The 16,260-nt window shown below is 40.2% G+C and overlaps 1 protein-coding gene across 1 annotated transcript in view; it reads right to left on the reverse strand.

Moving 5' to 3' along the window:
• wdr44 (WD repeat domain 44) overlaps positions 1-16,260 on the reverse strand; it is a 60,621-nt gene that overhangs the window by 35,435 nt on the left and 8,926 nt on the right. The window contains exons 2-4 of the mRNA XM_041195854.1: positions 14,543-14,573; positions 8,199-8,273; positions 4,983-5,664 (exon numbers count right to left, since the gene is read on the reverse strand). Coding sequence (XP_041051788.1) covers positions 4,983-5,664; positions 8,199-8,273; positions 14,543-14,573 — 788 coding nt within the window. The remainder of the gene's footprint in view (positions 1-4,982; positions 5,665-8,198; positions 8,274-14,542; positions 14,574-16,260) is intronic.

Here is a 16,260-nt window from a genome sequence, read left to right on the forward strand (position 1 = left end):
CCTCCCCCAAAACAATGTCCTGCAGCCACTCTGTGACATCCTTGACCCTGGAACCAGGGAGGCAACACATCATCCTGGAGTCACAGCTATGGCCACAGGAACACCTGTGTGCTCTCCTAACTGTGAAATCCCCTACTGCTTTAGCACTTCCATTCTTCCTCCTCCCCTCCTATGCAGCTGACCACCTGTGCTGCCAAGAACTTAGCTCTTGCTACAGTCCTCTGAAGAACCATCTCACTTATCAGTATCCAAAATCGAAGAGCAGTTAGAGAGCGAGTTGGCCTCAGGGGATTCATGCACTACCTGCCTGCTCCTCTTAGATACTCTGGCAGTCATTAATTCCTCTTTGCCTGTGAACTTCTCAGCTGTGGTACGACCGCCTCTCTATGTGTGCTATCCATGTAATCCTCAGCCTTGCGGATGTACCACAGTGACTCCAGCTGTTGCTCAAACTCCGCAACTCTGGACTATTTGGCAGCATTTGCAAGTCATTGCACCTCTGGAACATGAAGATAAATTTAGGGAGGGATGCAAAATAAAGACAAAGGAGACTGCAAAAGAAGTGACATTGACAAAAGCAATATATTTCAGATTTTAACCTGACGAACATGTTTTGTAAAGGGTCCAAAGCTTTGTGCTACCTCTAATATTGAATCTGGCCTGGGGCAGCATTAGGAATTAAGAAATTAATAATTACCTAACCATATGTGTTATGTAAATGTGCACAATTTCCAAGCATTCAAAAAATATTTTGAATTCCATAACTGTGTTCAAGATTGATATTTCAACTTCCAATAATGAAATACTCACTGTCTGAATCAACTTTTAAAGAAATAAATAAGGCTTAACCATTCCAGGCTCCAATCTTTCATAGCTCCATGATATAATTATGTATTGTGGTATTCTGCAAGTAACATTTACAAATATCTATCAACAAAGTCCTTGATAAACTTTAAGAATGCTCTGTTGGTTAACATGCCTTCCCCAATCTGTTGGTAGAGATTACTTGATTATCCAACTTGACTGATAATTTCAACTCTGAAAATTGATCAGAAAGCAACATTACCATGGCCAACCCCCTAGATGCAGATACAGCCCAGCTGCTATTAGAGGAGCCAATATCTGCTTTTACTCAGTGTCACTGTTCAAAAATAAATCAATGCACTCTGACCATCACTTGATTAAATACAATCAGCCTTTAATTGGCACAAAAATAAATACTAATTTTGGTTATATAAATAGACTAGCTGCACATTTGTATCTCCTGCCTGTAAAACTTATTCAACTCAGACCACATCACTTCCTGGATGGCTTTTTTTATATTCATTCATGAAATGTGGGCAGCATTTATTACCCATCCCTAATTGCCCTTGAGGTGGTGGTGATGAACTGCCATCTTGAACCGCTGCAGTCCATGTGGTATCGGTACACAAAACAGTGCTGGTAGGAAGGGAGTTCCAGAATTTTGACCCAGCAACAGCGAAGGAACGGCAATATATTTCCAAGTCAGGATGGTGTGTGACTTGGAGTGGAATTTCCAGGTGATGGCGCTCCCATGTATCTGCTACCCTTGTCCTTCTAAATGGTAGTGGTCGTGGGTTTGGAAGGTGCTGCCTGAGGAGTCTTGGTGAGTTCCTGCAGTGCACCTTGTAGATGGTACACATTGTCGCCACTATGCTTCAGTGGTGGAGGGAGTGAATGTTTGTGGGTGGGGTGCCGATCAAGCGGGCTGCATTGTCCTGGATGGTATCAAGCTTCTTGAGTGTTGTTGGAGCTGCACTCATCCAGGCAAGTGAAGAGTATTTCATCACATTCCTGACTTGTGCCGTGTAGATGGTGGACAGGCTTTGAGGAGTCAGAAGGTGAGTTACTCGCCGCAGGATTCCTAGCCTCCGACCTGCTCGTCACCACAGTATTTATATATATTTTCCTGGCAATGCCAGCATTTATTACCTATCCCTAATTGCCCTTGCTCAGAGGGTATTTAAGAGTCAACCACATTGATGTGGGTCTGGGGTCACATGTAGGCCAGACCAGGTAAGGACGACAGATTTCTAAAGGACATTAGTGAATCAGATGGGTTTTTATAAAAATCAGCAATGGTTTTCAGACTTTTAACTCCAGATTTTTGTTGGATTCAAGCTTCACCATCTGCCATGGTGGGATGGCAGATTTCCTTCTCTAAAGGACATTAATGAACCAGATGGGTCTTTATGACAATCGATGATAGTTTCAAGGTCACCATTATTGACACTAGTTTTCACTTTCAGATTAGTTGAATTCAAATTCCACCAGCTGACATAGTGGGATTTGAACCCATGTCCCCACAGCATTAGCCTGGGCCTCTGGGTTACTAGTTCAGTGTCATTACCACTATGCCACCATTTCTCCTTATATGGCTAGTCCAGTTCAATTTCTGGTCAATGGTAACCCCCTCAATGCTACACTCGGTCAAATGCTACCTTGATGTCAAGGGCAGTCAACTCAACTCACCTCTGGAATTCAGCTCTTTTGTCCATATTTGAACCAAGGCTGAAATGAGGTCAGGCTCTGAGTGGCCCTGGCGGAACCCAAACTGAGCAGCAATGATTACGTTGTTACTAAGCAAGAGCTGCTTGATAGCACTGTTAATGACCCTTTTCATCACTTTACTGATGATCGAGAATAGATTGATGGGACACTGATTGGCCGGGTCGGATTTGTCCTGTTTTTTGTGTACAGGATATACCTGGGCAATTTTCCACATAGCCGGGTAGATGCCAGGTTGTAGCTGTACTGGAACATCTTGGCTAGGACTGCAGCAAGTTCTACAGCAAGTCTTCAGTACCATTGCCAGAATGCTGTCAGAGCTCATAGCCTTTGCAGTGTCCAGTGCCTTCAACCATTTCTTGATATTATGTCGAGTGAACTGAATTGGCTGAAGACTGGCATCTGTGATGCTGGGAGCCTCTGGGGGAGGCTGAGATGGATCATCCACTCGGCACTACTGGTTGAAAACTGTGGCAAATGCTTCAGCCTCATCTTTTGCACTGATGTGCTGTGCTCCCCCATTATTGAGGATGGGGATATTTGTGAAAATTCCTCCTCCAGTGAGTTGTTTGTTGTCTATTTCCTATTGTTTTTAAACCAGTGTACAGCTGAATTAACCATCACTTGCAAGTGTAACCTTTAAATAAGAAGAAATCATGCTTGCCAATAACACCCAAGCAGAAGTTATTTTTGGTCCCTGCATGGATCAAATTTGAGACATCTGCTTTGGTTGATTTGCATCAGTTACACACCATTAGGTCAACAACCAGTTTATCTTGTTTGCTGTTTTCCAAGTAAGGAGTTTACATCTGGTCAGTGTCAAAATGGTTCCAATCAATGTAAGCCAACAGCATAAAGTTTTCTCTACCTGGCATACAGTGAGACACTCAGAAAATGAATGGCTAAGTAAATGGTAGTTTGGAGCATTAAAACAGACCATCAAAGTTGAAAGTTAACCTTATTCAAGTAGTAACCAGCCTCAGAAACGTTCTACAACTGTGTTCTCTCTTAGTGCTGGGATTCTCACCAATAAACACAAGATTTACCATAAACATATAGTGATAAAACAGATGATGCACACTAAACAGTAAACAGACTTTGGTGCAAAAACAAAAGACAAATCAAAATGCTTACTAATTTGTAAGTAATACATTCATAAGCATTTTCAACTCTAGAGTAATGCAGGCCATGTTATGAAATTATTCTACTTCACAATAGAATCTATGACAGTTTCTCTGATCATCACAGAATGAGTATACAGTTCTAGCACATTATTTTAGCATGTCCTGCCACAAGCGAGAAAAAGTTGACCAAGTCAAGCATGACAGTAGCAAAACAGCCACACCAAAAATAGCTGCAGCAAATGTTTTTAATATACAGCAAGTCTTCTGTAAATCCTAAAACTCACTTCCTGACAGCACTGTGGGTGTACTTACATCACAGGGACTGCAGCGGTTCAAGAAAGCAGCTCACCACCACCTTCGCAAGGGCAACTAGGGATGGACAATAAATGCTGGCCTAGCTAGCGAGGCCCACACCCAATGAAAGAATTAAAGAAAAACACTTGCAGGGATGGAAGTTACCAAGTCAAGGATAGTGAAATCAGCATTGGAATGATGACAATGGTGCAGCGCTAAAATGAGTGGATAACTTTTAGAACTGGATAGATTAAGGAAGTACATATTATAATTAAATATTTGCAGAAACTGGCCTGTTATGTGTGAGTACTCATTTAGTTAAAACCTGCTGGATATAATATATTGTTTCTATGTTTATTCTGTGTATGTTAGGGATGGGCAATAAATGGTGGCCTAGCCAGCAATGTCCACATCCCATGGAAGAACCAAGAAAGATTCCACCTAACTCTTAATATTAACCAGTTAAAAGTTGTACACTTCAAAACTGACATTTATTCTAACAGTAATATAGAGAGGGATTAAAAATACAAGGATAACAGAAAATGGACGACTGTTTGCTCTGATGGCAAATAAAATAATTCTGTGACAACATCAGCATTACTTGCATCAGACACTACAGTTAGAGAAAGTATGGAACTAGAAATGCCAGCTCTTTCCTTCATATCCATATATTATAGCGTTTTTATATATAATTAAAAGATGTATATATAAAAATGGCTATTTGGACATTCTCTAAAGCATTTCAAAATACTCTCCAGACAGAACAAAGCAGCGCACATCAAGACATAATGTAAAACATTTAAGCAGTTAACCTGCAATATAAAGGCTATCGAATAACAGTGCTGATGTTAAATGGGTTAATTATAAACATCCCACAGATGATTTGAACTTATTTAATGTATGGTTGATTTATTTTCTGCATTATTATTTTAGCACATTTCATTAACACTACATCTCTTTTTGAAGAGATATTTAATTTTTGGTACTCAGATTCATTTTGCAATTTAAAAGAAATGGCACAGCAGCTCCACTTACCATCTAGACCTAAAGAACTGTGCACATCCAAGGCAGTTTCACTTTTCTTCTTTCGAGGAGGAGGAGCAGGCCGTGCAGGTGGTGGTGGCCGTGGAGGAGGGATGCTTGATCCTGGTGGCGGAGGTCGCATTGGTGTGGGTTTCTTGGTGCTAGCTACTATATCGGGTTCTATGTTAATCTGCCTTGGTAGTTTTGCAGGTTGCAGTTCTTCAGGTGAGAACATGTCATGCAGAGGGAAAGAGTCTGCAGAAACATGCTCTAAAATATCAGCTTTCTTGACCTCCTCAGCTTTATCTGATGGCTGATGTGTAGGTGTAAAAGAGTCTTCACTGCATTTATCCAGACATAAACTACTAACAACCTCTGTTGATGTTTCATTCCCATCATTCAGTGACACTACTGAGAAAGTTTCTAAAGATGGCAGAGTTGTCAGAGTATCTGACAGGAGGTTTTCTTGCTCAACCTTTACATCTGAGCTGCTTTGCTCTGTCATGTCCTTTGGCTTTGCACACAATGGCTGATCAATAGTTAAAAGTCCAGAGATGTTGCTGAGCAGATCAGCTTCAGCTAATGCAGAAACTGCAACCTGATCTGTTCTTAAAATGTTCTTTTCACCAGTGTCTGAAGATTCAGTTTTCAGCTGGCTCTTCTGTTGGTGCTCTTCTTCTGCCTTCTCAAGAACCTGAGAAGAGTAAAAACCAAGAAAGAGTTAATTGCGAGTTCAGAAGAACGTTCATAAGTGAAGTGGTTTCTATTTTTAGAATAAGTTGATTATTTTTGTTTTGTTGACTAATAATGCTACAAATGCTGGCAAGAAAATAATGTTCAAAATTTCTCCTTTAACTTGAGGCAAAGTTTGGAATTCTGGAAGCAACGCAACCTGAGACCTGCCAATGTTGTCTGGTTGCTATGGCGTTGAAACTCAAACAGAAACCTATTGAAATCAAGTGATCATTTTCACACCTGTACACAGTAACTCAAAGGAAACAGCCCTTTTTTGAGAGAGATAGAGACAGAGACACACACAAAGCAGATACTACAGAGCGGATGAACAAAGTAACTAGTGCTATGGAGAAGCAGGATGCTTGTAAGAGTTCATTTTCAGTTCAAAAGAAAGGGAACAGAACAGATGAGACTTTTATAGATTTAAGGAACAAGTAGTCACTGTGGTGCACCTTGCTTGTGGAAATCAGATCTGGAAGGCTCAGGTTGAGTGGAACTACTTTTAAAGGAGACTCAAAGTTTTGACCTAACATGGCAGGGAGAACTGTGCCTGTTAGAGAGCCAGGAGTAACTTAGGACTTGTTCTGTAATGCTACACACATGGAAAAGCGTATCTCAAGTGCATTAAGATGAAAGCAAAACACTGCGAATGCTGGAAACCAGAAATAAAAACAGAAAATGCTGGAAAAACTCAGCAGGTTTGGCAGCATCTGTAGAGAAAGAAACAGAGTTAACGTTTCAAGTCCGACTGACTCTTCTTCAGAGCTAAAGAGTAGAAATGTGATGGGTTTTATACTGTTTAAAAGGCTGTGGAGCAGGATAGCTCAGGGATAGGTGGGAGTAAGGAGAGACTGACAAAGATGTCATGGACACAAGACAAAGGGAGTGTTAATGGTAGTAGTAAAGGCTGAAGAAGGTGCTGATAGTGGCATGAAGGTAAAATAGCAGAATGTGCTAATAGTAGAACAAGGGTCAGTGCTATGTGAAAGCACAACTTCTGCCATGACATCTTTGTCAATCTCTCCTTAGCTCCCACCTGTCCCTGACCTTCTATCTTGCTCCACTCCCTCTTAAACAGTATAAAAATCTATCACATGTTTACTTCTCTTTAGCTTTGAAAGGGTGTCTTATGGACTCGAAATGTTAACTCTGTTTCTCTCTCCACAGATACTGTTAGACCTGCTAAATTTTTCCAGCATTTTCTGTTTTTATCTCAAGTGCATTAACTAGTAATGTGAATGTACCTTTTTCTTTAGTTCGATGTATTAGTTGCCTGGTAAGTTTGATTTATGTAACAAACTAAAATCAACAGTGAAAGTCTTAAAACATGAAATCTTGTCCTTCGGTTATTTATGTTGGTCAGCTGGGAAATTCACCTCTTTTTAAAAGTTATCAGTCTCCACGGGAAGTATAGCAAAATATGTACCTATACAGTGCCAAAAATTGCATTGTGTTAATTTACCAGAATGATTGCTGGACTCCACAGGTTAAATTACAAAGACATACTGCACAAACTAGGGCTGTGCTCCCTGGAATTTAGAAAGTGATTTGATTGAAGTTTTCAAAATACTAAGGGGAACAGATAAGAATAGATAGAGAAAAACTATTTCTGCTGGTTGGGGAGTCAAGGACAAGTGGCATTGCCTAAAAATTAGAGCCAGACCTTTCAGGATGTAAGTTAGGAAAACACTTTTACACTAAGGGTGGTAGAAGCTTGGAACGCTTCAGCAAATGGCAATAGATGCCAGATAATTGATCAATTTTAAATCTGAGACTGGTAAGATTTTTGTCAACCTAAGGTATGAGCTATGCCAGTTCTTCAACTGGAGCTACCTACTCAAATCCCATTTCCCTGCTCTCTAGATTAATTTACATTCCTTCTTTTCAAATACTTATCCAATTCTATTTTTCATGACTTTATCCTCTCATGTTCAATAGCCATTTTTGATAAAGCATTCAATACTCTGTGAAAATATTTATTTTACACATTAATTCCTTCTGCTGGCAATTCCAAGTCTATACTTTCTTGCTGTTGCTAAGTGAATGCATTTTGTGATAATCCACAGCAATGATTGGATGGTTTAGCTATTTTTGCTTATAAATCTTTTATTAGACACATCTCAGTAAATGACATCAAGTGAACACAACACACGCAAGTTTTTTTTAAACGTTAAAAAAATTCTGATCCACACAAGGTCTCCATGAAATCTTTCTTTTCTAAGCGACTCTGCCTCTGGACACATTCAGCACGACACAGAATGCTGCATTAAGGTTACGACAGAGTGTAAAACTCAGCAAAAACAAAAATGTAGCTCAGTGCCTAACAAACTTAATTGCTGCGTATAAAACCTGCAGCTCAAATGGTTCACGCATTGTGTCCAATGTGGCAAAATATTTGTTGACCTCTTGTCATAAAAGTTTAAACCATATTAGGTCATTCTTGAAAAAAAATCAGGAAGAATACCATAGGGTGTTGCAGGAAAAATAACAAACCTCATCTTTATCTTCATTACTATGACCAAATGGAAAACCTTGATCAAGTCGCTGTGCCCCATTGTCCATTTTAACCTGTTAAGGAATAACAAAAAAAAAAAATCACTGTACGATTCTTCCTAGCTGTCTCCAGAGATTATCTATAAAATTATTCTTCCTGCACATCCTTCAATATAATGACACGTTGTGTTCTGAAATTTTAAGTCTTAAGTTGTGAAAAAGAATTGGAGTTCAATGTTACATTCAGAATGTTTATATTAACTTAACCTGAAATTTTAAAAAGTTACTGCTTAATGAGCAAGTCTGTTATTGTGCTAAATTAACCACTCAAACTTCACAATATTTAAGCTATCACTATAAGTAGCTATTTATCTTGTCCCTCAGAAATCCCCTCCCCTGCCAATGGTTTGCCCACCAAGCTTACACCTACTGGCTTGTCGTTATTTGGTCCATTCCTTTCTGCTTTTTAAAACAATGATATAACCTTGACAGCCCTCTAATACAACACCTGTAGCTATACGTGAGTGGAAAATGATGATCAGAACCTCGGCTTCTTCCTTTCTCCCATCTCTTCCTAGCCCGGATACATTTCAACTGGACTTAGCAATTTATCCACTTTCAAAGATGCTAAGTCCCTCAATATTTTTTCTCTCACGATGTTTATCCTATATAATATTTCATTCCTCCTCCCTGACTACAATGTATTTTTGTGAAGAGGGATGCAAGGTATTAAGAACCTTGCCCCATGCCTTCCACCTCCACTGACAGGTTACCTTTTTGGTCGCCAATACACCCTTAACTGTGCTCCTTATCCTCGTGCTTGTCATATATTGGTAAACATCTTTGTGATTTCCATGATTTTATTTGCATTTGAAAAACTCACATTTAACAAAGACATATCAAGGATCTGCTGCATAATGATCGATCCAACTATCAAACTTAAGCATATGGAGACAAGGTTAGGTCTATTTTTATTGAAAACAGTTTGCGATCTGAAAACATTGCTTTTATGAAGTTGGCCTTTTATTTGCAACAGAATTTAAAGCTGGAGCTTACTGTGCAACTATGTCATTGTTGCAGTTTCATGTTTATAGGAATGATAACTCCATGCTGCACAGCGAGGAATTGTTTTTGGACTACAGCGAGTTACAGGAAATCATAGCACAAATTTAAAATTTGTTCCATTCTAAGACCAATGAAATTTAACTAGCGCTAGCTACTATAGTTGAATAAAGGCAACTACAGAGGCATGAAGAAGGAGCTGGCCAGAATTGACTGGGAGATGAGCGTAGCAGGAAAGACAGTGGAACAGCAATGGCAGGAGTTTCTGGGAGTAATTTGGGAGATACAGCAAAAAATTCATCCCTAGGAAGAAGAAGCATACTAAAGGGAGGACGAGGCAACCATGGCTGACAAGTCAGGGACAGCATAAAAGCTAAAGAGAAAGCATACAATGCGGCGAAGAGCAGTGGGAAACCAGGGGATTGGGAAGCCTACAAAGATCAACAGAGGACAACTAAAAAAGAAATAAGGAGGGAGAAGATTAAATATGAGTGTAAACTAGCCAGTAATATGAAAGAAGATTGCAAGAGTTTTTTTTAAATTTATAAAGAGTAAGAGAGAGGCAAAAGTGGACATTGGGCAGCTGGAAAATGACGCTGGAGAAGTAGTGGGAACAAAGAAATGGTGGAGGAACTGAATAGGTACTTTGCGTCAGTCTTCACAGTGGAAGACATGAGTGACAACCCCAAAGTCCAAGAGAGTTGGTGGGCAGAGGTGAGTATGGTGGCCATTACCAAGGAGAAGGTACTAGGAAAACTGAAAGGTCTGAAGGTGGATAAATCACCTGGACCAGATGGATTACACCCCAGAGTTCTGAAGGAGATAGCTGAAGGGATATTGGAGGCGTTAGTGGTGATCTTTCCGGAATCACTCAAGTCAGGGAGGCTCCCAGAGGACTAGAAAATTGCTAATGTAACCCCACTTTTTAAGAAGGGAGTGAAGCAAAAGACGGGAAATTACAGGCCGATTAGCCTAACCTCGGTCGTTGGTAAGATTTTAGAGTCCATTATTAAGCATGAGATTTCAGAATACTTAGAAGTGCATGGTAAAATTGGGCAAAGTCAGCATGGTTTCATCAAGGGGAGGTCATGCCTGACAAATGTTAGAATTCTTTGAGGAGGTAACGAGTAGGTTAGACAAAGGAGAGCCAATGCATGTTATCTACTTGGACTTTCAGAAGGCCTTTGACAAGGTGCTGCACAGGACGCTGCTCAGTAAGATAACAGCCCATGGTGTTAGAGGCAAGGTACTAGCATGGATAGAAGATTGGCTGTCTGGCAGGAGGCAGAGATTGGGGATAAGGGGGTCCTTCTCAGGATGGAGGCCGGTGACTGGTGGAGTTCCGCAGGGTTCAGTGTTGGGACCACAACTTTTCACTTTATACATTAATGATCTAAATGAAGGAACTGAGGGCATCCTGGCTAAGTTTGCAGATGATACAAAGATAGGTGGAGGGACAGGTAATATTGAGGAGGCGGGGAGGCTGCAGAAGGATTTGGACAGGTTGGGAGAATGGGCAAAGAAGTGGCAGATGGAATACAACATGGGGAAGTGTCAGGTCATGCACTTTGGTAGGAAGAATAGAGGCATAGACTATTTTCTAAATGGGGAGAGAATTCAGAAATCTGGAGTGCAAAGGGACTTGGGAGTTCTAATCCAGGATTCTCTTAAGGTTAACTTGCAGGTTGAGTCGGTAGTTAGGAAGGCAAATGCAATGTTGGCATTTATTTCGAGAGGACTAGAGGATAAAAGCAGGGATGTGCTGCTGAGGCTTTATAAGGCTCTGGTCAGACCACATTTAGAATATTGTGAACATTTTTGGGCCCTGTTTCTCAGGCAGGATGTGCTGGCCTTGGAGAGGGTCCAGAGGAGGTTCACGAGGAATGAAAGGCTTAACATATGAGGAACGTTTGAGGACTCTGGGTCTATACTCGATGGAGTTTAGAAGGATGAGGGGGGATCTGATTGAAACTTACAGAATACTGAAAGGCCTGGATAGAGTGGATGTGGGGAAGATGTTTCCATTAGTAGGAGAAACTAGGACCTGAGGGCACAGCCTCAGAGTAAAGGGAAGACCTTTCAGAACAGAGATGAGGAGAAACTTCTTTAGCCAGAGTGGTGAATCTATGGAATTCATTGCCACAGAAGGCTGTGGAGGCCCGCTCATTGAGTGTATTTAAGACCAAGATAGATAAGTTCTTGATTGGTAAGGGGATCAAAGGTTACGGGGAGAAGGGAGGAGAATGGGTTTGAGAAACTTATCAGCCATGACTGAATGGCAGAGCAGACTCGATGGGCTGAATGGCCTAATTTCTGCTCCTATGTCTTATGGTCTAAAACCATATCTAACAGTTAATACAGCAGGCTGAGACTCAAAATTTGATCCTTAGTTGAGCTAATATCTCTGCAGTACAGTACAACAACCTGTCTTCTTCTTCGTATCTTGGCTACGTCACTAGCTGTCTACCTCATTAGTCTTAAGCCTATTTACAAGGCCAGATTGTGCCTTTCTCCCCAGTGCAATTCACCCAATATTGCCTTAAGCAGCAGAAACCTCCTCCCCACAACTTTAAATACAAATTGAGTTCAGCGTAACTTCATTTTCTGTAATCTTAGGCCCTTGTTATAAAGACATTGTGCCAGAAGCAGGCCCCACCCACAAAACTGACCAAGGAATCTTTCATAAAACTAGTTTTCTTTCAAAAAGCTGCTCAATTATACTGGTCCACAGCAGATATTGCATTCAATAAGCAAATGTCTTTGTTCAGAGACTCGCAAAAAGTACACTCTGCAAAATGGGAACAATTTTGTGTGCAATTTGTATCAGTTGCACCTAGCCTTTTAACCTTTTCTTTAAAAATAAATTCCTTTCCTTGGTCATCACCAACTTGAATAACATGATTACCAATTGAACACAGATAGAATGGATGCAACAAGACAAACGGAGCAGTAAAGGGAACAAGCAAGAAGATAGTTTATTCAAAACATATGGCAATGGCATCTCTGGTAATGATTTGAATCATCCATATCAGCAGCATAGCTAAAGGAGGATTATTATTAATGTTACATTCTCCGGGGGGATGGGCAAGAAGGGAGCGAGAATCCCTTAAAAACGAAATATTGTTGCATGTGAAACCGGAACTGCACTGGCTGGGTGTAAGATTACTGTAATAAGATATGTGATGCAAGTAAAATCAAATTTCTGGCAAAATATGATGGAATTGTAATTTGTAGTGAATAAATGCATTTAGCCAGTAGAATGTATTTGTTACACCATATACTAAAACCCTGCAACCACTTAGTGATATGTAAATGGAACTTCTTAGACAACATTATTCAATCTTAAGGGGACTTCTCATGACAGGGACGAACATACTGAAATGAGGTACATGGTAACACTGATGTATTATTGGTTTAAATGCAGATTCAAGCAAATCTTATTCGCTCAACGTTGGTATATTTTGAAAGAAACCTCAATTACAATAGCTTTTATAGCAACAAGATCTGTTTTAACAAGGTTGCTCTGCTTCAGATCATGGCAGAATACAACACATCACAGTGCACTTGCAACAAAAAATGGTGTGAAACAACTTCGCTTCACAACAGCGTTTTAGTAGGAATTCTTAGAATTCACACTGCACTGCTTCCATGCCTCAGTATGTTCCAGATCCTAACTCCATACTTAGACTGAATCCAGCGTTGGTGGAAAGGGAAATTATTTAGCATCTTAGCAATTTAAGATCATCTCTAATTTTTTTAAAAAATGAGCTCTCCTTTCGGAACAAAATACATTTAAAATACCCAGTTTTCACAATCTATTCAACTCAGAATTCAAAGAACATGTAGCGGAAATTGATAGCATTAACTGCTGCATCTATTCTCGCACTTCTCAAAAGTTTAAATAGCTGATTTTTACTCGGCGAGTTGTTTGGGAATGCACAACCTGAAAGGCTGCTGGAACGAGATTCAATGATAATGTTTAAAAGGTAATCAGATAAATACTTGAATGGAAATAGATTTGCAGAGTTATGAGGAAATTGTAGGGGAGTGGGCTTAATTGGCTAGTTCTTTCAAAGAGCAGGTCTAGACATGATTGGGGGGGGGAATAATTCCATGATCTGAACACTATCAGCTCCAATGTTAATCCATTATGCATGGAATTACAAACAAGTACCAAGTTTCCTCCCACTGTTTGCAACAAGGTCAGTCAGCATTAAGCTCTTCCGTGCCTTCTAACATGCACATTTTACTTCTTTTAAAAAAGGTGGAACAATTTATGATAAATATTTTCAGGAAATCCCAGAGTTTGCCAATTAAAATTCCAAGAAAAATCAACATCCTAAAATAGTTAATTTCACATACTTTTTCCTTCTTTCATCTTGTAATTAATGGGAAGTTTAACACTTCAGGAGCCAGTCATCTATGACCCCGGCATTTCTATCACAAGCTCAAGGTTTAAATCTTAACAGGTCCGCACGCCAAGCACTGTGAAATTTGGTCACCTGGGCAAAGCAGCTAACATACGCTTTGTATTGTTAAGGTCTTTACATAGCAAGACCATTCACACAACAGAAACAGTAAATTCAAGATTAATCAGTGACAAAATTAAAGATGGCTCAAAGTGCTTCAGAGAATGAATTGCCTTTTTGAATGCAAGATTTATGTTGGCAAATGTAATAGCTATTGTGCAGCACCAACAAACCATGGTGGTATTAGTTGAAGGACAAACGTTGGTGAGGGCACCTATGAAACTGCCTCCTGTTTGAACAGCAAAATAGGAGTATTAATATTGTGAGCTGGAAGACAAAACGACAGTCAAGTATACCACTGCAAGGAAAGCAGTACCAACAACACAGAGCTCCCTCAGTACCACAGTGAACTATTAGCTTTGATTATTTGCTCAGCTCCTGCTCTGCAGCAAGAACATTATTTCCTGTTGCAAGGCAAGAGTCCAACAAAGTAAGCCGATCTGGCACTTTTTCAGTGAAACTGTACTATTAATCCAGGTCAGGTTTCAGGTGCAGCACCATCTAAGTTACCAAGTCTATGCACCTAAATTACAATTCGCTGTAGGCATACAGTTTTCCCCATAGTATACTAACAGACACTGTACTTAGAACAAAGCTGAATTAGACAGCAATGTAGAACTGCACATTAATTCCACCTTGAGCACAGATTTTCTTTTCCCACCACACCCAAATCTCCAGATTAGTAGAACAGGGGTAGGTATTGGGGCTATAATAATCCCACCAGCTTGTATTTTGTAGATCTACAGTGCCTACCTTTGAGGAGATAACGGTCTTTGCTGGTGATCTAGGAGGGAAAAGAGAGACATGTTATTCTGATAGAGTCACTGCCAAGAGATATTTTAATATTACTGGCACCATTATATCACTTAGAATACTTTTGGTAAAGAAATGTTTTTGTCTTCACACGGGCAGGTGCACTGGAAGAGCTGTAGCCGGGTCAGTTGTTACAGCAAGAATTACGTCAAATGAAATTGGAGCTGCCACCTGTGAAATTGATGTGAATGGCTTGCAAATAACATGTTAATTTCACAAATTAAAAAACAGCTGAATTATTGAAAGCTTACAAATGATTTCAGGATTAGCTGAGTATGGATGAACATCAATGCATTGATTCAAATTGTGCTTCAGTTCAGTTCCAGTTTGCAGAAGGTACACAAGCCACATGTTGTGAAATTGACAGGAACTTCAGTGATTACTTACAACAGACCAACAGATCCTTTGTCAGCCTTGTTCACAAAGAAAATTATCTACTTCGGAAAGGTTAAATTAAAAAGGAGATAGGTCAGACCATATAGTTCACACTTCCACAAAAACTATAGTTCCAACCACCACAGCATTCAATTGGTTTATTTTCAAATGGTTTTAATTTTTGCCACTGCTACCCTTTCTTGGTATCTGATGTTTGACAGCTCCTGGCAGTCAGCCTGAACTTGCATGTTCGCAGCTTGTAATGAAGTCCATTTTTCTAGCAATTGCAGTATTAGCTTAAATGGTGTTTTTGTTCCAGTGTCTTTATGTCTCAAAGTTCCCATCATTTAACTCCGCACCCCAAGGCTGAAGTGTCTTGAGTTTTGTTTTATTCTTAATACAATCCTACAATTCTAGAAAATAGCCTTGGGGCTCTCTTCTGTGCCAGTTCTGCACAGGGATGTTTGTGCCTCGATCAGAATTGAACACACTTTTCAACATGTAGCCAGACCAGACTGAACACTATACACCTTTTAAGTGGCCTCAGACCAACTGATTCCACAATAAATGGCAACAGGGTTTTTGCTGTTGATCGCTTACACAGCAATAGCTGCACCTCATCAGTTTTGAATCTATTGACCCCGAGATTTTAGCCCTTCTTCAAACTAGCTTCATATTAATAAGTATATTTGCAGTTTCTCCTAATGTGAAATATCTTTAATTTCATCAGCCCTGTGTTTATTCACTTTCAAGTTATCTCTGGCCTGTTGCAGCTTTTTTTAATTCATTCATGGGACGTGGGTGCTGCTGATTAGGCCAGCATTGATCGCCCATCCATCACTGCCCTTGAGAAGGTGGGGGTGAGCTGCCTTCTTGAACTGCTGCAGTCCATGTGGTGTAGGTATGCCCACAGTGCTGTTAGAGGGGGAGGGAGTTCCAGGATTTTGACCCAGTAACAGTGAAGGAACGGCGATATATTTCCAAGTCAGGACGTTCAGTGGTTTGAAGGGGAACTTCCAAGGGTGGTGATGCTTCCTTGTATCTGCTGCCCTAGTTTTTCTAGATGGTAGCAGTCATGGGTTTGGAAAGTGCTGTCTGAGGAGCTTTGGCAAGTTCTTGCAGTGAATCTTGTAGATTATGCTTGTCCAAGGTATAGCCGGATGCAACATTTTCATCCAGCCTGCCACAATGTTGGTTTCAACCGTCCAAGGCTTCCCAGACAGAGTTTATAAAAATGTAAGAAGAGCCTGTTTATCTAATCACAGTCAATTCAACTCTTTTCT

Source organism: Carcharodon carcharias, chromosome 9 (assembly GCF_017639515.1).
Source record: "Carcharodon carcharias isolate sCarCar2 chromosome 9, sCarCar2.pri, whole genome shotgun sequence".
Classification (NCBI taxonomy): Eukaryota; Metazoa; Chordata; class Chondrichthyes; order Lamniformes; family Lamnidae; genus Carcharodon; species Carcharodon carcharias.